This window comes from Aotus nancymaae, unplaced genomic scaffold (assembly GCF_030222135.1).
Source record: "Aotus nancymaae isolate 86718 unplaced genomic scaffold, 86718_ANA_hifiasm-v0.15.2.pri h1tg000046l, whole genome shotgun sequence".
In the NCBI taxonomy this organism is placed as follows: domain Eukaryota; kingdom Metazoa; phylum Chordata; class Mammalia; order Primates; family Aotidae; genus Aotus; species Aotus nancymaae.
Window position 1 is genome coordinate 1947904 of NW_026988460.1, and position 24289 is coordinate 1972192.

Sequence of the window (24289 nt, forward strand, 5' to 3'; positions counted from 1 at the left end):
TGTTCTCTTCTTTAACACTGACTGGCTGAAGAGACTGAGCTGTTGATTGCCTCCTCTTCTAAACATTAAAAACTCCTGTTTCTCAAAGAAAATTCTTAGATGTAAACTCCTTGGACTAAAAGGCCCCACCTGGTTGCAGGCTTCTTCCGGGATGGGAGCCCTTTGCCTGCAGGTGTGGGCTGCTCCAAAGTGACGCCCTTCTCATTAGATAGAGACCTTTCGTCAAGGCTGGCTCCAGTAGAGCACTTGGGAGGCCCCACCCTTTCTACTGGGACGTCGGGTTCACTGTTCAGTACAAAGTCTCTTCAGAGAAGAGGCAATTTTGGAAGACTTTGTTGTCCTCTATCGTCAGATGCAGGTAAGCGTCCCTGAGTAGATTCGTGTTCCTGCTGGTTGGGTGGGTGAGAGCGGACCTTTACAATCAGAGATACGCATTGAAATCCTGGTTCTGCCTGTTACTACGGTAACTTGTTACCTTGGAAAAACCACTCAAACTTCCAGTGTATTTGGCACTCTAGTGGAAGGCACTGAGTCCTTTGTCATGCACCTGTCTATTTCATACACTGCTGGGCAGCAAAGGTATGCCACTGAGAGATGGGCAGGTCTCATAACCTCCATGACGGGCCTCTCAAACGTTCATGTACCTCAGAATCACTTTTGCAGTGAGGGAGACTTGTAAAAACAAGAGATCCCTGATTCTGATTCAGTAGATGAGACCCAGGAATCTACTTTTTAAATTTCTTTAAAAAAAATTGTATAAATTAAGAGGGTAAAGTGTCTTTTTGTTACCTGGATATATTGCATAGTGGTGACATCTGTACTCACTCTCCCTACCCTTTGGAGTCTCCAATGTCTATCAACCCACACTTTGTGTCTTCTGTATACATTATTTCACTTCTACTTATAAATGAGAGCATGCCACATTTGACCTTCCGTTTCTGAGTTAGTTCACTTAAAATAATGATCTCCAGCTCCATTCATGTTTCTGCAAAGGAAAATTTGATTTCATTTATTTTAATGGCCCAGTAATATTCCATTATATATATTTCTTTACAGGCACCCTAAGGGATTCAGGGCCTATGCTTGAAAAAAGTCTTATCTGAGAACTTCCACCTTCTTGTTAGTAATAGGTAACACTTGATAGCAATTACAGTTGTACCAGGCATCTTTCTGACTACACATATTAACTCACTCAACACTCACAACTACTCCATGCTAGATACTCTTTGTACCCACATTTTATCCATGAGAAAATCAAGGCTCAGAGAGTTTAAGTAATTTGCTCAAGGTTGACACTGATAGTAGGTAGCTGAGCCAAGTGCTAGCATTCTGTTTCTTTTTTTTAGAAGTAACAAAATAAATGACCCGGTATTTTAACTTTGAGAGATATGGCACCGTCACAAGAAATAACCACGCGATATTTCTGAGAATGTTTGGGTGATAAGGAGCTCTGAATTCAGGGCTGCCTTCCAGAAAACAAGCTGCCAGCTTTAAGGGTGAGAATTGATATAGATGTTTCCAGTGAGAAATTTCAGTACCTGAAGATTAGACAATATCATCAGGTTTTGCTATTTTTTTAACTAATGGAAATGTCAGTCCTTTCCAGTGTTGTTACATTATTCAATTTGGGAACAAGAAACACACGATACCGAAGAATGCTTTTAGAAACCAAAGTCAAGTCTTTGGCCATCTTGTTCTGCTATCATTCTGGTGAACTAGTCCAGTTCCCTTCTACACTATGAGAGAGGCTGTTAGGGTAAGGTTGCCTGTTAAAATACAGGATGCCCAGATAAATTTGAATTTCAGGTAAACAATGAATATTTTAGCATAAATATATCTACTTATAGATGTATGTATGTATGTATGAATATGTCTCAAATATTGCAAATATTTGTTTGCTAAATATGACAACCCTAGATTGTGGTGCATGGCAATGCTTCTCAAAATTTACTCTGCATATAAGTCAGTTGGGAATTTTGTTAAAATGCATACTCTGAGTCAGTTGCTGTTATGTTGAAGCTGCTGTTCTAAAGATCACATCTGAAAGGAAAGGGTGAGGGGGGATATTTCTTGAATTTGGCTGGAATAGAACCACTTGTGGTGCCTATTGAAAATATGGATACTTTGCCATAACAAACTACCAGAATTTGAATGGCTTAAATAATGGGAATTATTTTCTCATAGTTCTGGAGGCTGGAAGCCCAAGATCAAGGTATCAGCCGGTTGGTTTACTTCTCAGGTTTTCCTCTCTAACTAGGAGGCAGCTGCCCTCTCACTGCCTCTTCATGTGATTGTGTCTCTGTGCCTGCGTGCCCCTGGTATGTCTCTCTCTGTGTCCTAATCACCTTGTCTAATAAGAACGTCAGTTGTATTGAATTAAAACATACTCTGATAGTCCCATTTAACTTAATTACCTCCTTAAAGTTCCTGTTTCCAAATGCAGTCATATTCTGAGGCATTGGGGGTTAGGATTTCAACACATGAATTTTGAGAACACACAATTCGGTCTGTAACACCATCTGAGAACCTCTGAAACAGACTTTCTGTGGGAGGGATTTTTCAGAGGGTACCAATTTGACCACCTAGAAGCCCTGGTTGAAGAATATTACAGCTGAGTTTCATTAGGTAAATTTAAGAAATCTGGTGTAGAATAGTAATTCTTCAACTTAAGCATCAATTGGAATCACCTGAAAAACTGGTTCAAAGCCCCAAGATTCTGACTGAAGAGGTAAGGTGGAGCTCAGATTCTGCTTCTTAACAAGAAGACATGCTTAAGGACACCACCTTAGACAAATCCTCACCTCTCTCACAAGTAGGCACAGGAGGAATGTGCTCCTTTCATGGCTGTGGTGTGGATTTCCTGAGATTAGGAGGCAAAACCTCTTGGGAACTTCAGGGCCCTATATTAGATGAAAGTGAGTCATGGTGATGAATTTTACACCAGTTCTAAAGCATAGGAACCAAAGTCAATGTGTTGTTATGAACAGCAAAACAGTGTCCTTTTTAAACAAATCTTCAAGTTCAGGGGTATATGTGCAGGATGTGCAGGTTTGTTGCATAGGTAAACATGTGCTGTGGTGGTTTGCTGCCCAGATCATCCCATCACCTGAATATTAAGCCTAGCATCCGCTAGCTAGTCTTCTTCATCCTCTGCCTCCTCCCACCACCCCATGACAGACCCCAGTGTGTGTTGTTTTACATCCCACCTCCTGCCACCATGTGTCCATGTGTTCTCATTGTTCAGCTCCATTTATAAGTAAGACATATGGTGTTTGGTTTTCTGTTCCTGTGTTAGTTTGCTGAGGATAATGGCTTCCAGCTTCACTCATTTTCCTGCAAAAGACATGATCTCTTTCCTTTTTATGGCTGCATAGTATTCCAGGGCATATATGTACCACATTTCCTTTATCTAGTCTATCATTGATGGGCATTTGGTTTGATTCCATGTCTTTGTTATTCTGAATAGTGCTGCAATGAACATAGGTATGGATGCATCTTTATAACAGAATAATTTTATAGTCCTTGGGTTATATACCCAGTAATGGGATTCCTGGGTCAAATAGTATTTCTGCTTCTAGGTCTTTGAGGAATCACCAGACTTTCTTCTGCAATGGTTGAACTAATTTATACTCTCACCAACAGCATAAAAGCATTCCTTTTTCTCCACAACCTCACCAGCATCTGCTGTTTCTTGACTTTTTAATAATTGCCATTCTGACTGGCAGGAGATGGTATCTCGTGATTTTGGTTTTTAGAACTTTCTTCTTATTCTAGTCATAGATGTGTCAGCAAAGTGTCCTTCATTCTTGCCATCGTAGTGGTCTTTATTAAAGAGCACATTGCTAGATCTCATGAAGCCAGTTTTCCAAATGTGATGTGAGTTGAAGATAAAATCCACCTAGTCTGGGAATGGAAAAGAGTTGAAAGGCTTCTAAATCATGTGATGAAACATGCGATCTCCTGAGAAATTGCTTTCTTGTTACAACTGTGTTTCCTGAGACAGAAGTTACTTTGATGTTGATCATGGTAATAAACTTGTAAATAAAGTCTTACAGAAGAAGAAATCAATAAATTTGCTTACATATCTCTAAAGCACGTATGAGACTGACCCCTTCTGGTGAATTAACATTCTAGAAGTTCACCGATCCTGGTAAATACAGCGGTCTTAAGAAAACAGCTTTCTCTATACTGTGGTTTTATGAGTCCCCTACTAAAAACCAGTACTCTGCCATGTTAATGACTGGCTAGTAAGCAGTTTTAAAGGTCATATTTATAATAATGGGGCCATAAGTTGAACTTAGTCTTGTCTTCAGTACACTGGGTTTAAAAATATTACTTATTAATTCAGTGAGAATTAAATGTGTGCAAAGCTGCTACTCTATACTTGGTGAAGTATAGTAACTCCATAAACGACATTTTACTTGTATGGTTATACATCTAAATATGTTGTCTTTTTCTGCTCATTTAAACTTTAATGCTTTCTTTTTTTCTTTTCTCTTTTTCTTCCTTTCTTTGCTCTTCCCAGCTAATTAATCAAAACATGATGTTTATCTTAAAATAGGGTACATTGACCAGAAACATTGTGAGGTGGGCTTTTTGTTTTTGTTGTTCAGTCTCCGAGAAAAGGAAACTGAGGTCCAGGGATTAAATAGCTTGATCAAGGTTAATCAACTTGTTAAGATAGAGCTGACTTTGAATGCAGGATTCTGATCCCAGCTGAATTGGATGCCTTCTGTTTTATCCTCCAGATGTACATTCAACTTTTATTTTTTCCACTACGCTCTATTCTCAGAAGACTGAGCACTTGGGATACCTTGAAGAACTCCCTTGCTTTCTGGCTACCCATTAGGATCAGCCAATGGGGAACACTGGCAGGACATGGGCCAGGGGTTGGGGTTAGGAGAGGGAGACTGGGGTATTTTATTCCCTTGGCTTCCTTCTCAAAGGGGTCACTTTGGACTGACTGTCACCTTAAACAAAAACAGCTCCTAGGAAGGTAGCCCTCTCTGTATGTCTCTTTGTTCTGATAACAGTTCCCTTCCATTGTCCCCTTCCAGCTAAGAAGTGGGAACAACTCTGCTGCCACTAACATCAGGGCACTGTTACTGCTTTTTGTTTTGTTTCATTTTTTGAGACTGAGTCTTGCTCTGTCACCAGGCTGGAGTGCAGTGGTGTGATCTCTGCTCACTGCAACCTCCACTCCTGGGTTCAAGCAATTCTCCTGCCTCAGCCTCCTGAGTAGCTGGGATTACAGGTGCCTGCCACCAAGCCTAGCTAATTTTTGTATTTTTAGTAGAGACGAAATTTCACCATGTTGACCAGGATGGTCTCGATCCCCTGACCTTATGATCTGCCTGCTTTGGCCTCCCAAAGTGCAGGGATTACAAACATGAGCCACTGCACTCAGCCTGTTACCGCTTTTATAGCTTTCTTGCACCCTTTGTCAGCAATTCCCTCATCAAAACACCTCATTATTCTATTTGTGCCATTTGTTTCTCACTGGGGCCCTACCTCATAGACTCTGCCTTATTCACTTCCTTAACACTTCACTGGACTTGGAGGATGTTTAAGGAACTGCCTATGACCAGCATTCTGATTCTATCCATAGCTCAGATAAGCTTAGACTTCCTTTGTTCACGGAGGGAATTCTGCCATGGTTGCTCCCTTCTAGGCACAAAGGAAGAGATGGAAAACCAGCTGGAGTTCTAACATTTACCTTCCATCAGCTGCTTCCTTCATGTGAAATCTTTGAAGAAAGTTTGGCCTATCCCAGATGGCAAAGAGCAGATAAATTGAGGATGATCTTGGGGACTAAAAACTTAAGTGAACTTTGTAATTTTTATCTGAACGATACAATATCATTAAAATATAAAGGAGTTTCCTCCCAAGGAGAAATACTTAAAGCGGCCTTAACTAGGTCCCTGCTTGGCAGCAGAATTTTATGCCTCTCAATATTTGCATGGTCAATTAATCCCTTAAAGTGATGACTAGTAGGCAATTTATTTGGATGGTACAAGGGGCTAATTGGTAATATTGTTACACAAAATCTTGTGGGCGAAAATTATGCCTGTCTTTAAAAAAATATGCCTTTGGTATTTGAAGGCAGAGCTCTAGTGCCTTGGGCCTCAGAGGAATTCAGACTGCTGATGTCAGAATTAATGAAGAATATGGAAACTTAAGTGTAGGATGGATGGAGTGAAAAATGCATTAAAGATTAATGACATTAGACTAGTGGGAGAGTCACATTTTCTGGTGATCAAAGACTCTGAGGCTTTCATCTGCAAGTGCCTGGGAGAATGTTGAACATCTTGGAATTTGACATATTGCCTTTGGTTAAATTCAGCATGCTATTCAGCAAAGTGCTCCAAGAAAAATCCCCCACCCTTCGGGCTCTGATCTGTTCATTCATTCAAGAAATATGTTTTGAGTGCCTACTCTGTGGCAGGCATTGATTAAGAAAAAAAAAAAAACACTGAGGTCAGTGATGAACCAAAACACATACATTCCCTTTTCTCATGGAGATTCCAATGCCTCGAAATACACAAGTTTTCTTAAATAATAGAATGTGCATTTGCATTCTTAGGTAATTATATTTTTTTGGTAATATGTACTAGGATAACAAGAAGTCCTCTAGTTTCAAAATACGTCAAACATTGGATAAAATATAATAAGATACGTTTTATAGCCAGGCATGGTGGTGTGCATCTATAGTCTCAGCTACTTGAGAGGCTGAGGTGGGAGGATTGCTGGAGCCCAAAATGTCGAGGCTGCACTGAACTAAGATCACACCATTGCACTCCAGATGGGGCGACAGAGCAAGACCCTGTCTCAAAAAAAAAAAAAAAAAAAAAATTCAAAAGTGGAACTAAATGCCCCCGAAGTCAGAGAAGTCCTCAGTGACCAGAAAAAAAGGAAAGCAAAAATAACCAAAACAAACAAGCAAAAACCCTGCAAACCAGAGAGGGGAGTGTGGGCTAAAGTTCAAGTTGTCTTGTCTGTGGAGTGAGAGAGAAAAATCCTCTCAGGCTATACGTAACAGAGAATAGTTCACTGTGTGTGAGAGTCATTTCAACACAGTGGAGAGTGAATTTAAGCCCTCAAACTAAGGTAATGTTCCCAAAAAAAAAAAAGCAAAATTGTGTTCTTAGGGCATCAAGCCAGACAATGTGGCCTAAGGTAGGCAATGTCTCTGCTATGGAAGCTTCCCAGAAGACACTGTACCTGGAGTGACTCTGAAGAATAGGCCTGATTCAGGGCTCATGTCTGTAGTCCCAGCACTTGGGGAGGCCAAGGTGGGCAGATCACTTGAGGACTGGGGTTAAGACCACCCTGGCTAACATGGCGAAGCCTTGTCTCTACTGAAAATATAAAAATTAGCCTAGTGTGGTGGTGTGTGCCTGTAATCCCAGCTATTTGGGAGGCTAAGGCAGGAGAATCACTTGAACCCAGGAGGCAGAGGTGGCAGTGAGCTGAGATTGCACCACTGCGCTCCAGCCTGAGTGAAAGAGTGAGACTGTCTCAAAACAAACAAACAATAAGTTGGATGAGTGCAGTGGCAACCGGGGGTTGCCGGTCCTAGTAGAAGGTTGATTGTATATTGGGTCTGGGTTGGTGGGGCCAGATAGTGTTGGAAGGACTCAGAGGATGCTATAGCTGAAAAGAGAGAGAGACAGAAAGAAAAGTGTGCATTATGAAACTAGAAAGCTAAGCTAATACAGACTTACTCATGATGGGGGCAGGAGTTTCACCTGTATCTGAAAATCAATGGGCCACTATTAATTATTAAGAGTTTTAAGCAGTGTGGTAACATCAGAATTACTATTTTAAAGTCATCTGCTTGCTACTTTTTATAGTAGGACTACAGCAGGGTATGAGTAGAAGATGATCCAGGAGAGAGAATGCCATAACCAGAATGTCATGGAAGGCAGTGGGGGAGATAACTCCTACAAAAGGATGCAGGACTTTGCTCAGTGCTTCAGTCATATTTCTGGTGTTGAAAAGGAGTAGATAGAATACTCCAACATGGGCAAAAAATCTACACCGTACATCTGGTTTCTGATTGAAACATTGAAATATATGACAAGATCCTGTGGGAGTTGGATTTAAAAAATAATTACAGTAAGACATGGAATCCAGAATTCCTAAACAAACCACCATCACCAGTACCAAAAATGTGCTTTTAAGGAATGAAGAAGAAAAAGCCGGTTGCATTAGACTCTAGAGCAGAAGTGGGTATAGAACGTAGCTGTACATCTACTTCAGGGTTAACATATGGCAAACTTTTTTTTTCAGTTTCTCTGCCCTGTCCTCTTCTCTCACCATTGCACCTTCATGAGCCATTTTTCCTCTGGTTCAATTTCTTCCCTTAATGAAGGTCCTGCCCCCTCTTTCTTCCATGTCTTCATTTGCCTATTTTTATTTCTTCCAAATGTTTACATTAATAGCAAAAACTGACGTTACTCACTAACAAAGCTAACATAAAAGTACAACCTCATGGCTGTGCTAAAAACCACTAGTGGGACCATTTTTTGGTTCTTACAATAACTCTGTGAGGTACGTACTTAATATTCCCATTTGGAAATAGGAGGAGTGAGATTCAGGGAAGCTGGATAACTTGAACAAAGGTCACACAATTAGTAATGGCAGAGACAGGATTTAAACCAGGCAGCCCATTAAAAAAAAAATCAGAATTAGCTCTGGGTATAAGCACCCATAGGCCTACATACTTGTGCTTAAACTTTACATTGAATATATATCACCTAGATAGCTTGTGAAAATGCAGATTTTGATTTTGTGGCCCTAGAATGGGGCTCAAGTTTTGCATTTTTTACATGCTCTCATGTTGAAATTGCTGGTTCATGGATCCCACTCTGAGTAGCATTAATGTATGACAGGCATTCAGCGAATATTTGTTGAATGAAATAATTCAAATAAAGACATGCTAAGATGTGTATATCAGTGATTTCTTTCTTTGGATATCTTGTTGCTTTGCACTTATGGCTGTCTGAAGAGTAATTATTCAGTTGAATACTGATTGATCACCTACTATGGATAGGGAACACCCACTGTGGAAGATGCAGAGATGAATGGATATGACCTCTCTTCTGGGCTGGAAGCCCAGGGTGCCATTGTCAGGTGGCAATGGACTCTGGCTCAGCACCGGCTCCTGGACTAGTTGACACTCAGTCTGCTTTCCCTACCACTAGTCTTCATGACATGATCCACCAGGGACAGTCTCCGTGCTAAGTGTTTTATTAATACATGTATCATTTCATTAGTTCCATTTGATATCCTTGCACTGTAGGTACTACTGGTTTTCCTCATTTACATATGAGGAAACTGTGACAGAGAACAGTTAACTAGCTTGTCCAGATACACAACAAGGTTGACATTTGAATCAAAGTGTTTCTCATTATAGGAACCCATTTCTTATTTATTTATATACTTATTTGTTAGTTTATTTGAAAATATTTTAATATTTACAGATTCAGGGGGTACTTGTGCAGGTTATTTTTTTACATGGATATGTTGCATATGGTGATGTTTGGGCTTCTAGTATGCCCATCACCTGAATAGTGAACATTGTGCCCAATAGGTCATTTTAAAGCCCATATTCCCCCCCACACCCTCCCACTTTTTGAGGTCTCTATTGTCAATTATTACCATCTGTATGTCTATGTGTACTCATTGTGAGCTCCCATTTATAAGTGAGAACACGGTATTTGATTTTCTAAATTATTTTACTGAGAAATAACTTAGTTATTTCACTTGAAGGATGATCTTCAGCTTCATCCATGTTTCTGAAAAAGACATGATTTCATTCTTTGATATGTGGAGCACCATTTCTTAACCATGATGCTCTTCTGCCAATCTGGAATGATGAGATTGTGAATGATGCAAAGGTGAAAGTAGGAAGTAGCAAGCATGCAGGGAGTTGTCTTGTTTGGTCTTTTTAATCTTGAGAAATACAGAAAATGGAAAATACAGAAAAGTGCATAACAAATGGTGGGATGTTTACATTGATAAAGGCTTTTTGTCAGTCTTGTTTCATATTTTTTAACTTAAAAGAGACAAAACCCTACAGGTAATTTTGACATTCCCTTTATGCCTCTCAATTCACATTTTCTCTCCCACCCTTCCCAGAGCTGTGCTTGTTTATTTCCAAGTCATGTTTTTCTATTTCTAGAAAATATTTTTATATATTCTTGAAGCTGTTTTTCTATAATATATATATGTAACACAACATATATATTATATTGTTTGAGTGTTGAAAAATCCAGAAGTTGTAATATGCTATAGGTAACAATCTACAACATATATTTTTCACTTGGCATTACATTTTTGATATCTGTCTGTGTTGAATCATATAGGTATAGCTTTTCAATTTTAAATTCTACATTCCATCTTATCTGTTCTACTGTCAATGGATATTTACCTTGATTATAATACAACTTTGTGAATGCTGGTGTAAACATTCTTGAGAAGTCTTCTGAGACATAAGACTGGGAGTTTCTATAGAATCCATAGGTAGAAATGGAATTGTTGAATTGCAGATTATGTTCTTTTAAAAAATAATGATATATTTCCAACTATTTTCAGAAGTGATTGCAGCAACTTAATTTCTCCCAGAAATGTATATTGTTATCAACACTTTATGAAGTCAGATATTTTTCTCCCTATTTGAAGAGTATAAAATGCTATCCAAATATTAATTTAACTTGCAGTACTTTGGTTGTCAATTGAAGTTATGTTTGTTTTGTTTGTTCATTTGTTTATTGTCTGTTGGGTTTCTATTTTGCCTCTTCACATCCTTGGCTCATTTTTTCTTACTAGTTTGTAACAGTCCTTATCTGTTCTTAATACTGTACTTAATAATCCTATTTATGGTACATTACAATATCAATATGTATTCTGTTAACTTTATATTATCCATAAATCAATACTTAAGATTTGAAAAAATTACGTTTTTGTTTTTTCTGTCTTTTTTGTGTGTGTGAATTGTACTTGTCACTTATGAAGGGCTTCTTTGGGAAGAGGCAGCATGAAAGAATGGTTAGGAACTTTGTCTCTGTAGCTAGCCTGCCTGAGATGGAAGCTGAGCTGCCTCCTATCCTATCCTATCTTTTCTTTTCTCATCTCATCTCATCCTATCCATCTTATCACATTGCATTGATCTGACCTTCGGTACAATGTTGAACAGTAGAGGTATTTGGAGGAGGTAGGGTTGGAGAATTCCTTGTGAAGTAGCAGCATGATCTTGATTGGGAATTACAAAATTCTTTTTTAGGCCTGCCCTGTGGAGCAGGCATGAAGATAAGAATAGCTTTCGTTGCTGGTGCTTCATCCTTGCAGGGATTTTTGTGAAATTATCATTTGGAGGGAGTAGTCATACTGTATGTGAGGACAGCAGGCTTAGGTTAGAAATGCTGAAAACTATTCTGGGTCCATCCACCACTAACTTTCAGTTTAATTTCATATGCATTTTTAGTTGTGATTTTATTGGTTGATGTCCCTCACTAGATTCATGAAGATAATGCCCATGTCAATATTATTGACTGATAATAGTTCCAAAACTGGCATATTCTAGGTATATATTTATTGAATGATTGAATTAATGATCTCACTTTGCCTCTCTGTTCACTTATATCTGTAAAATGGGGTCAGTTGAATCTGCTCCACTCCCCTGAAAGAGATGACAAGGTTAAATCAGATAATGTGCTTTGAAAAACCACCCAATTTATGATGATCACAGGTCATGGTGGACAGAGGCAGGCAAGGAAGCACAAGCAAGTGGCACATTTGTCTGTCTCCTCTATCAGAATGGGAATTCCATGAGAACAGGGATTTTCTATTACTTATTTGTTCCTGTGACTCATGTGTCTGGAATAGTGCCCAGAATTCAGATACTTTTGGATAAATGGAATAGAGTAGAATTTAATCAATATCTTTATTTGACACAGAAAAAATAAAGGACAAAGTGAAGTTGAATTCAAGGATCTGATATGAAAGCATATATATGAGTGAGGGTGTATATGAGAAAAGTGGAAAAGAAGAAAGCAGAAGAAAAAAATGGATCGGAAAACCATAAGTGAGAATGAAGGAGACAGTGTCTAGGATTTTAAAAAAATGCTAGACTGAAAAGGTCAACTTGATGTTTGGGGTTGTCTTTATAACTGAATAGGATCGATCAAATGACTAATATGATTGCATAAAACTGGTCATTAAGATGGTAAGGGAACCACAGTTTAACTGTAAATGCCTGATTTAGGATTTGTAAGTCAATGAAGAGAGATGAGAGACGAGAGTCTGCAGACCTCTGACCTTATGCATTCTGTGGAAGTGCTTTAAGACTTGGACAGTTGCCTGAGCTCTGAAAACAATAATAATGTATCCTGAAGAACCTTGAATTTATACTTGGGGTTTGTCTATTCTAACATTCTCTGTATTCTCTTAAAAGTAGTTTTAATCAGCATCTGTTGTTTTTCCTTGTCCTGCATTTATTTTCTTGTTTTTTTTTTCCCCTGCTAACAGCTTCCCAGTTTGTCTTGAGGAATAACTTCCCGGTTTCATTCTTTTGATTTGTGTGATGATTTACTGCTCTTCCATCTCTAGGAGTGGCCATGGGACCCAGCAGAACAATGAACACAGACCATATCTTGGTCACAATGCTTTGCTCAGTAATGTACACAAGGCCCAAGATAGGCAAATACATTCAATGTTTGGATTTCTGGTCTAACTGTTATGAAAGAGAAGTCATCTTTCAACTAGGCTACTGCATTGACTGTTAACCGAAGAAGCAAACCTGCCCAAGAGAAGCCAACCACCCCCAAAATAAAGCTAACAGGGAGAAACTGAGTCATAATGATAATGTTTAGGCACCTGAATCCGTTCTTGCCTAAAGTTCTTCTGCTCCAGCCATTTCAATGCTTTTCTTTCAATGCATTTCTTCTGCCCCAGCCATTGCATCGGCCAGTACATTCTTTGGTACATTTAATTTGAATGGAGATTAACTTGCAGTCCCAAAGCACATTGATTAATACACTTTGATTTTTTAAAACTTTTCAGTGGAATTGATTTTTGAGAGCACAGCCTTAATACCTAGTCTGAAGACAGTCAGAAGTATATGTCACACACCAAGTAAAAAATTACTTCTAGATGATTTTTTATTGAAAACACACCTTTGGAACCTTCAACTCTTGCAAATGTTTGCACATCTGTAGCAAGGTATGGTTGAATTAGATTATGTCCAGGTCAAAAGTGTAAAATTGTGAGACAGCTTTTCTTGCAATGATGCATGATATTGCCTGTATCTTCTGGCAACTCCAGATGAGGAGGTTAACTCTTGCCAGTTTGACATACACCCTGCCATTTATCCCACTTTCTTATTTCTGTTCATGTTTATGTTTCTTAATGCCCCAATAACATTAAAAGGCAGTGCCCCTGTGATAATAATGATGAACATAGCTACTAGTTTGAATTCTTACAGTACTAACTTCTTGACATAAGTCATTTCAATTAATCTTCCCAAGAACTCAGTGAGGCAGGAGTTAATATGCAATATATAATCACTGGTTCAGAATGAGGGTCTTGGGATTATTTAGTTTAATCTCACCTCACCTACCCCTCAAATATAGATAGGAAACTTCTGTATTCACCCTAATTAGCGTCCAGAAGTTTCATTATCATTTTAGGGGTCTGCAGTTTCCCTGAGAGGTTGTGTATTAGTGAGGTGTCACTTCGGCCAATCAGGTGAGATCTATCAGGTTGTTTTTTCGTAAATAGGTATGACTCTTGCAGGGTGTTTGCAGGTGATAAACTGTTGTTTTGGCATTCCAATGAAAATCACCTGGAAGTTCGTCCTTTTGTGATGGCTAAACAGGTAGTGAGTGATAAGAGTGATCATTCATCTCCCACATGACCCTTTAGTAGATGTGAACAGTTCCATTCCAAGTGATTCTTCCAGGAGTTTGCAAGCTGACTCTTTCGGGGTAGGATAATCTTTTATCTTGTAAGGCAGTTGTCTCTAGATCAGATTCTAACATCTCAGAGCTTTTTTTTTTTTTTTAAGTAATTCTTCCACTTTACTTTGATCTTTATGCTACCCCTCCCTCTCCTCCTTCTCTTTCTTTTTGCAATTATTTTTTCTCTTGTTCTTTCACAGTTGACAGGAAGGACTCATTAAACTCATAACTCAAATTATTAGCAACCAAAAAATTTGTTTAAGTTGACTTGTTTTAAGTTTTACTTCAAAATAAAAAACCTAAACTTTAAATCATGCCAGGAAGTAAAGGGAAATTCTTAAAATTAATCTTCAGAATTCATAAAGAAAAATGAAAAAGGAGTTAATTCTCCTTTTATAACATTGTGAATGTTCATATTCTAAAACCATTTCAGTCCTCATTTTACAGATTAGGAAACCAAGGCTCAGAGAGTAAGTAACCAGTATTTAGTAATGAGTCAAAGGTCACAGAGTTAAGAAGCTGTAGAGCTTGGAGTTAAGCCTAGATGGTACTGAATATAAAACCTTGCTATTATCCATTTAGCCCAAAGGATATGGGCAGGATCTGGTCCACGATGCACTCTTAGGAAAATGATTCTAGAAAAATGTCATAAACAATGGCTTTTAGAAAGACAAAAAAAAAAAAAGAATAAGTCACAAAATTTGTCATTTCTTTTCTACAGGTTGTTATAGGGATGAGCCAACAAAATTTAGAAGTCCAGGTGGATTTCTAAACATATAACCTATAATGGTCCTTGATAAAGAACATTCTTCTCTGAATTCATAGTTCGTAGACAAACTTCTAGATATTTATTTTGCTCTGTGTTTAAAAATAACTTTAATATGTTCAATATGTAATTTTACTGATTAAATGTTTACAACTATACATATTTATAACCCATTCATATCTTTATTTCTCAATATCTAGTGAGTTATGGTTACATATTTTAAATAATTTTTATTCTTATATAGTAGCTATGAACATAATACTTTTGTTAGTCTACACACAGTGGAAACTGTTCTTTCAGTCTCAACAGTTATTAGCTGTTTACGTTTCACATGAACATTGTTGATGTATGAAAAGCATCTTTTAATCAGTTCTTGATAAACCCTCCTGCTTCATTTCTTGGGTCAGAATACAGGAAAAAAAAAGAGGTATCTATTTAATATCATAAAAGGATTTGGTCATATCCAAAGTAGAACAGTTAATTCTACACTTTTTAACTTGCACAGGAATAACTTATAAACCTGATAATGAAATGTGTTTTTGATTAGCAATTTCCATTTTCAGTAACTGAACATTGCTTTGCACTAAGTTAGACTCTCCAAATTCAGGGAATGCCTCAAGTCAACTTGTTGCCATGGAACTGCATGTTTTTCTAATTGTAGTAAATTGTCACTTTTAAGTAAAATTTTTTTTTTCATGGCTTGAGAATTAAAGTACTAAATGTATGGACATACAAATGTTGCATACTGCAGGGTGAGGTAGACAGCATGTCAACTGTTCCACATTGGACAGAGTCGGACATGGTATGTCACATTTGCTGGACTCCAGGTAATGTTGGAAATGCTTCTTCATGTTTTATATAGTGACGTTGAAAATGTTTTGTTTGTTTGGCTTCAGTTTTTTTTTGTGTTTTGTCTTTCTTTTTTGGCTTAAAGATCATCATGAAAAACTCTTTACAGTACAGTGGTGATATCAAAGTTAGAAGGGAAAGCTAATGTGAAAAAATGCCAAAATCCAAATGAAATCCAACAGGATGAGCTCAAATAGGGGAGAATTTCATCAAGTGTAGTTGTGATAACAATAAAAGTTCAGAAGCATCAAAAATCCTAGAATGATATCAGAGTAATCGGGATTAAAATCTGCTCATGAATGGAAAAAATAGAGGTCCTAGATGACAAGTTCTGCCTACAGAACATAGCTGCTTAGATAGATGATGTGACCGTAGGTATATGCATTGAGTCACTACACACAATATTATCAGGTTATATCTAGAACATGGACTCCTTTCTTAAGGACTTTATTGACAGATGAGAGAAGTCAAAAATTCTGGGATGGCTTTGTCTAGAGGTACTGGAGAGGCTGTTCAGATGTGGAATTGTGTTTTCTCCTCCTGTGGCCTGTTGACACTTCCTCACAAGTGCAATAAAATAAATAAATGGAATCCAATGTAATTCTCTCTCCTATTTGCTTTTCTTCATTATTCTCTATATTGGTAAAGAGAAGCACCACTGTTGGGATCAAAAGAGATGATGTACCACTTAGCTATGAGTTTGGCCCATAGTAAGCTCTCAATACATACATGGCTACAATTATAATGATTACCACATAGCTCATCATTTAATCATAAATGACGATTTAAGTACTACTCTTACCTACATTTTTAGATGAAAAAACTGAGGGTCACAGGAGTTACATGGTTGAATCAGGGAAACCTTGTGTAGGCTTCAGAGTAGGAGGCAAATTGAGGTCTCTCTGACCTCAGAGAAAGCTTATGCTGTTAACCAATAATCCCTACTGCCTCTCTAGAATATCCAGTATGATTGGATAATGGCAATGGAGTCGGAAGAGGAGGTTATAGTTTCCACATCCCTTTTAACTTGTTCTGAAAGGCTTGCTACTTTCCTTTGGGTCTTTAAAGCTTCCAGAACCATTCCTTTGTACTTTGAATGTCTTCTCAACTACAGACAGAGAAAGAGACAGATAACTACATTAGCTATTAAATTGGATACATGGTCATATACTATTTTCTAACTGAACTTTTTAGTACTTCAAGGACTTGAAGTACAATTTAATGGTGTTTTAGCTGTCACTGGAATTAAAAGTCGAGTGCCACTGTGTGCTGAATTTGGTCCCCCCTTCAGCTGATATTTAGAGAAGTAATTATTCTACTTGAGGCTTGCGGATGTGTGTACCATGAAACAAACAATAAAGATAGACCTCTTGAGGTCTGCCATGGGTTATTTATTTCCCCCTTATATTCCTCACTGAGAACAATTCACAGCCTACATTTTTGATCCACTATAACTTTTTCCTTAATAGAAAGGTAAAAGGACTTTAGAGCTAACTCTCCCAATTTTATATCACCACTAAATCACACTGTAAACAACAACAACAAAATCTAGTCCTTAGGGTTGCCAACACCAGGAAGCAAAAGCAAAGGTAGCTCTTGCCAGGGACTGATTAAACACACTCAAAGTGGTGGTTCTTCAAAGAGCTCATATTATGGACTGAGCAGAATCACAGTTGGCCAGTAAGGAATTCATATATTTCCATGTCCCCTCCTCTGACCATATGAAGTTTAGACATTGTCCCTCTGCTTACATTTCTCAAGCAGTTATTGCTTGTATTTTATGAGTTGAGGTTTGCTGGTTGTTGACTCCATCTTTCAGTTAGAGCAGCATGTTTTTTTGCTTTCTCCCTTTCCTTGTGTGTTCTACAGTCATTATGTACTAGGTTCCATGCAGCAGAATGGGGATGAATAAGACAGACACAGCTCCTGTCCTTCAGATGTAGATTGGCAAATTTTCTGTCTTTTTCTTTTTTTTAAGAGACACGGTCTCACTCTGTCACCCAGGAGGGAATGTAGTGGCATGATAATAGCTCACTGCAGCCTCAAACTCCTGGGCTTAAATGATCCTCCTGCCTCAGTCTTATGAATAGCTAGGACTATAGGTATGCACCACCACATCTGGCTAATTTAATTTGTTTTTTGTTGATAGAGATAGAGTCTTTCTATGTTGCCCAGGCTGGTCTCTAACTCCTGGTCTCAAGCAATCCTCTTGCCTTGGCCTCCCAAAGCCCTGGGATTACAGTGTAAGCTATTGCACCTGGCCAGGTTTTCTGTTTTCTATATGATTCAACATAGCTTCTGATTCGAGGCACTACGGAGATGCTTAAAAAGTACTTATTAAATTGACATGACTTAGAATGGGCCAATAAGGTGATGAAGGCCTGATTTCATCCCAATACCTGTGGAAAGCTTTCTGAATCAACCCCAGCTGTGGCATATCGAACAGGAATAGCAACAGTTGTAACATATTGGTCAGAAACATAGGCTGTGTTCTGGGAGCCCTGGGACAGAAAGGTAAGAAATGTGTGAAGTGAATAGATTTACAAAAAAGGAAAGAGTTGTGGGGCTTATGGTACTGGAAAGACCATGCTGCATTAAAAAGTGTCCAAGTTCAAATCTCTGGAAAGAAGCAAATAGAAGCACAAGAAAAGGTCCATGAATCTGTAGCCTGCTAGTTAATAGGCTGTGATTATAGAGAAACTGAGGCAAGTTCAGAGCATCAGGGATGTCAGGGGTTCAATTATGTCTTTTTTTTTTATTGTACTTTAGGTTCTGGGGTACATGTGCAGAACATGCAGGATTGTTGCATAGGTACATACATGGCAATGTGGTTTGCTGCCTCCATCCCCCCGTCACCTATATCTGGCATTTCTCCCCGTTATTCCTTCCCAACCTCCTTACCCCCTGCTGTCCCTCCCCTATTCCCCCACAACAGACCCCAGTGTGTGGTGCTCCCCTTCCTGTGTCCATGTGTTGTCATTGTTCAACACCTGCCTATGAGTGAGAGCAAGCAGTGTTTGGTTTTCTGTTCTTGTATCAGTTTGCTGAGAATGATGGTTTCCAGATTCATCCATGTCCCTACAAAGGACACAAACTCATCATTTTTTATGGTTGCATAGTATTCCATGGTGTATATGTGCCACCTTTTCCTTGTCCAGTCTATCATCGATGGGCATTTGGGTTGGTTCCAAGTCTTTGCTATAGTAAACAGTGCCACAGTGAACATACGTGTGCATGTGTCTTTATAATAGAATGATTTGTAATCCTTTGGATATATACCCAGTAATGGGATTGCTGGGTCAAATGGAATTTCTATTTCTAGGTCTTTGAGGAATTGCTACACTGTCTTCCACAATGGTTGAACTGATTTACACTCCCACCAACAGTGTAAAAGTGTTCCTACTTCTCCACATCCTCTCCAGCATCTGTTGTCTCCAGATTTTTAAATGATGGCCATTCTAACTGGCATGAGATGGTATCTCAATGTGGTTTTGATTTGCATTTCTCTAATGACCAGTGATGATAAGCATTTTTTCATATATTTATTGGCTTCATATATGTCTTCTTTTGAAAAGTGTCTGTTCATATCCTTCACCCAGTTTTGAATGGGTTTGTTTTTTTCTTGTAAATCTGTTTTAGTTCTTTGTAGATTCTAGATATTAGCCCTTTGTCAGATGAGTACATTGCAAAATTTTTTTCCCATGCTGTTGGTTGCCAGTTCACTCTAATAATTGTTTCTTTTGCTGTACGGAAGCTCTGGAGATTAATTAGATCCCATTTGTCTATTTGGCTTTTGTTGCCAATGCTTTTGGTGTTTTAGTCATGAAGTCCTTGCCTACGCCTATGTCCTGAATGGTTTTGCCTAGGTTTTCTTCTAGGGTTTTTATGGTGTTAGCGCTTATGTTTAAGTCTTGAATCCACCTGGAGTTAATTTTAGAGTAAGTTGTCAGGAAGGGGTCCAGTTTCTGTTTCCTGCACATGGCTAGCCAGTTTTCCCAACATCATTTATTAAACAGGGAATCCTTTCTCCATTGCTTGTTTTTGTCAGGTATGTCAAAGATCAGATGGTTGTAGATGTGTGGGGTTGCTTCTGAGGCCTCTGTTCTGTTCCATTGGTCTATATCTCTGTTTTGGTACCAGTACCATGCTGTTTTGATTACTGTAGCCTTGTAGTAGAGTTTGAAGTCAGGTAGCGTAATGCCTCTAGCTTTGTTCTTTTTGCTTAGGATTGTCTTGCCTATGTGGGCTCTCTTTGGGTTCCATAAGAAGTTTAAGGTGGGTTTTTCCAGTTCTGTGAAGAAGGTCATTGGTAGCTTGATGAGGATAGCATTGAATCTATAAATTACTTTGGGAAGTATGGTTATTTTCAAGTTATTAATTCTTCCTAACCATGAGCATGGAATGTTTTTCCATCTGTTTGTGTCCTCTCTTATTTCGTTGAGCAGTGGTTTGTAGTTCTCCTTGAAGAGGTCCTTTACATCCTTTGTTATTTGTATTCCTAGGTATTTTATTCTTTGTAGCAATTGTGAATGGGAGTTCACTCTTGATTTGCCTCTCTGTTAGTCTGTTATTGGTGTATAGGAATGTTGGTGATTTCTGCACATTAATTTTGTATCCTGAGATTTGCTGAAGTTGCTTATCAGTTTAAGGAGATTTTGGGCTGAGATGATGGGGTCTTCTGAATATACAATCATGTCGTTTGCAAATAGAGACAATTTGACTTCTTCGTTTCCTAAATGAATACTCTTTATTTCTTTTTCTTGCTTGATTGCTCTTTCTAGAAACTCTAATACTATATTGAATAGGAGTAGTGAGAGAGGGCATCCTTTTCTAGTGCCAGATTTCAAAGGGAATGCTTCCAGTTTTTGCCCATTCATTATGATATTGGCTGTGGGTTTGTAGTAAAAAGCTTTTATTATTTTGAGATACATTCCATCAATACACGGTTTATTGAGAGTTTTTAGCATAAAGGGCTGTTGAATTTCGTCAAAGGCCTTCTCTGCATCCATTGAGATAATCATGTGGTTTTTGTCTTTGGTTCTGCTTATGTGGTGGATTACGTTTATAGACTTGCTTATGTTGAACCAGCCTTTCATCCCTGGGATGAAGCCTACTTGATGATGATGGATAAGCTTTTTGATGTGCTGTTGCAATCGGTTTGTAAGTATTTTATTGAAGATTTGTGCATTGATGTTCATCATGGATATTGGCCTGAAGTTTTCTTTTTTAGTTGGGTCTCTGCTGGGTTTTGGTATCAAGATGATGTTGGTCTCATAAAATGATTTGGGAAGCATTCCCTCTTTTTGTATTGTTTGGAATAGTTTCAGAAGGAGTGGTACCAGCTCCTCTTTGTACAACTGGTAGAATTCGGCTGTGAACCCATCTGGACCTGGGCTTTTTTTGGTTGGTTGGCTATTAATTGCTGCCTCAACTTCAGCCCTTGTTTTGGGTCTATTCAGGGTTTTGACTTCTTCCTGGTTTAGGTTTGGGAGGGTGCAAGTGTCCGGGAATTTATCCATTTCTTCCAGGTTTACTGGTTTATGTGCATAGAGTTGTTTCCAGTAATCTCTGATGGTAGTTTGTATTTTTGTGGAATTGGTGGTGATATCCCTTTTATCATTTTGTATTGCCTGTATTTGATTCTTCTCTCTTTTCTTTTTTATTAATCTGGTTAGCAGTCTATCTATTTTGTTGATCCTTTCAAAACACCAGCTCCTGGATTTATTGATTTTTTAAAGGTATTTTTGTGTCTCTGTCTCCTTCAGTTCTGCTCTTAGTTATTTCTTGTCTTCTGTTAGCTTTTGAGTTTTTTTTGATCTTGCTCCCTAGCTCTTTCAATGTTGATTATAAGGTGTCAATTTTAGATCTTTCCTCACTTCTCATGGGGTCATTTATTTCTGTAAATTTCCCTCTAGACACTGTTTTAAAGTGTCCCAGAGATTCTGATATGTTGTGTCTTCATTCTGATTGGTTTTGAAGAACATCTTTATTTCTGCCTTCATTTCATTGTTTATCCAGTGGACATTCAGGAGCCAATTGTTCAGTTTCCATGAAGTTGTGTGGTTCTGAGTTAGTTTCTTAATCCTGAGTTCTAATTTGATTGCACCGTGGTCTGAGAGACTGTTTGTTATGAATTCCATTCTTTTGCATTTGCTGAGGAGTGATTTGCTTCCAATTATGTGGTCAATTTTAGAATAGGTGTGAAGGGGTGCTGAGAAGAATGTATATTCTGTGGATTTGGGGTGGAGAGTTCTGTATATGTCTATTAGGTTTGCTTGGTCCAAATCTGAGTTCAAGCCCTGGATATCCTTGTTAATTTTCTTTCTCATTTTTCTGTCTAATATTGATAGTGGAGTGTTAAAGTCTCTCACTATTATTGTGTGGGAGTCTAAGTCTCTTTGTAGGTCATTAAGAACTTGCTTTATGTATCTGGGTGCTCCTGTATTAGGTGCATATATATTTAGGATTGTTAGCTCTTCTTGTTGCATTGATCCTTTTACCATTATGTAATGCCCTTCTTTGTCTGTTTTCATCTTTGTTGGTTTAAGGTCCATTTTGTCAGAGACTAGGATTGCTACTCCTGCTTTTTTTTTTTTTTTTGGCTCTCCATTTGCTTAGTAAATCTTCCTCTATCCCTTTATTTTGAGGCTATGTGTGTCCTTGAATGTGAGATGTGTTTCCTGAATACAGCACACCAATGGGTCTTGACTTTTTATCCAATTTGCCAGTCTGTGTCTTTTGATTGGGACATTTAGCCCATTTATATTTAAGATTAATATTTTTATGTGTGATTTTGATCCTGCCATTTTGATGCTAACTGGTTGTTTTGCCCATTAGTTGACCAGTTTCTTCATTGTGTTGATGGTCTTTACCATTTGGTATGTTTTTGGAGTGGGTGGTACTGGTTGTTCCTTTCCATGTTTAGTGCTTCTTTCAGGAGCTCTTCTAAGACAGGCCTGGTGGTGACAAAATCTCTCAGCAATTGCTTGTTCATAAAGGATTTTATTTCTCCTTCACTTATGAAGCTTAGTTTGGCTGGATATGAAATTCTAGATTGAAAGTTTTTTCCTTTAAGGATGTTGAATATTGGTCCCCACTCTCTTCTGGCTTGTAGGGTTTCTGCCAAGGGATCCACTGTGAGTCTGATGGGCTTCCCTTTGTGGATAACCTGACCTTGCTCTCTAGCTGCCCTTAGAATTTTTTCCTTCATTTCAACCCTGGTGAATCTGATGATTATGTGCCTTGGGGTTGCTCTTCTTGAGGAATATCTTTGTGGTGGAAACTCGTGGCGCTTTCAAACTGGGAATATCCTGGTCTGTGCGCAGTAGAAACTCGTTTGGAAATGTGATCACTCACCCTCTGCGTTGTTCTTGCTGGGAACTGCACTCCAGAGCTGCTTCTGTTCAGCCATCTTGGATCTCCGGGTTCAATGATATCTTATGAGGTAGTGCTGGCTACTTTATCTTATGTAAGAGAGAACTAAAATTGGAAGGTAAAATTTTCTTCGGTAATCTAAAAAGACTGACTGGAGAAGAATAAGACTTAGTGTCCAAGGTCAGTATTTGGAATTCACAGGGAGATATGCTTGAGTTCATTTTCTTGAGAGATTTTGATTAAATTATAATAAATAATAAGTTCCTCTCACTCAAGGAGTTTAGGCTTAGTTTGGGGAAGTTAGAGCCAGCATGTTGAAGAGGGGTTGGGTTTAAAGAATGTACATGGTCTTTTGCCAGTTTTGTTATTTCACAATTACTTGAAGGCCAACATGCAGAGAGATATTCTAAATGAATGGATGTGTATAAGCATCACCTACCAAACAGTTCCTTGCAGATGGAGTAATAATCAGCCATTGATGGATATTTAGAACAATAAATATGCCTTCTATTATTAAATAAATAATTACTTTATGATCTAGAGTTTAGAGAAACAATTGAGGTCATCTGTCTAGTGAATTCATTGTCTATCATTTGCATAACAAATTACCCAAAAATCTAGGGCCTGGTATAGTTTGAATAGATGTCCCTGCCAAATGTCACATGAATTGTAATCCCCAGTGTTAGAGGTGGGGCTAGTGGGAGATGTTCGGGTCATGAGAGAGGACCCCTCTTGGCTTGGTGCTGTCCTTGTGATAGTGAGTTCTCATGAGATCTGGTCATTTAAAAGTGTTGCACCTTCCACCTCCCCGAGCTCCTGCTTTTGCCTTGTGATGTACCTGCTCCCACTTTACTATTCGCCTTGAGTAAAAGCTCCCTGAGGCCTCTCCAGAAGCGGAGTAGATGCTGGCATCATGCTTGTACAACCTGCAGAATTGTGAGCCAATTAAACCTTTTTTCTTTACAGATTATTCAGCTTTAGGCACTCCTTAATAACAATGTAAGAACAGCCTAACATAGGAGCTTAAAACAACAATGCTCATTTATTATCTCATGGCTTTTGTGAGTCTGGAATCCTAGAGTGGCTTAGTGGGGTAGTTCTGGTGCAGGGTGTTTTGGAAGATCATCATCAAGATGTCTGTCAGGGCTGCAGTTGTTGGTAGGCCTGATGAGCCTGGAGGGTCTGCTTCCAATGTGGCTCACCCACATGGTGGGCAAGTTGGTGCTGACTGTAGATGAGAATCCTTAATTCCTCCCTGCTTGGCCTTCTTTAGAGGGCTGCTTGGGTGTCCTTGTAGTATGGCAGGTGGCTTTCCCCAGAGTGTCTGATCAAAGAGAAA

The 24289-nt window shown here is 38.6% G+C and overlaps 1 protein-coding gene across 1 annotated transcript in view; it reads left to right on the forward strand.

Moving 5' to 3' along the window:
• The first annotated feature begins 336 nt into the window (after nucleotides 1-336).
• Nucleotides 337-24289, forward strand: part of TAFA1 (TAFA chemokine like family member 1) — a 667684-nt gene continuing 643731 nt past the window's right edge. Inside the window, exon 1 of the mRNA XM_012473823.2 lies at nucleotides 337-358. Within this exon, the coding sequence (XP_012329246.1) occupies nucleotides 353-358 (6 nt within the window). The 5' untranslated portion in view covers nucleotides 337-352. The remainder of the gene's footprint in view (nucleotides 359-24289) is intronic.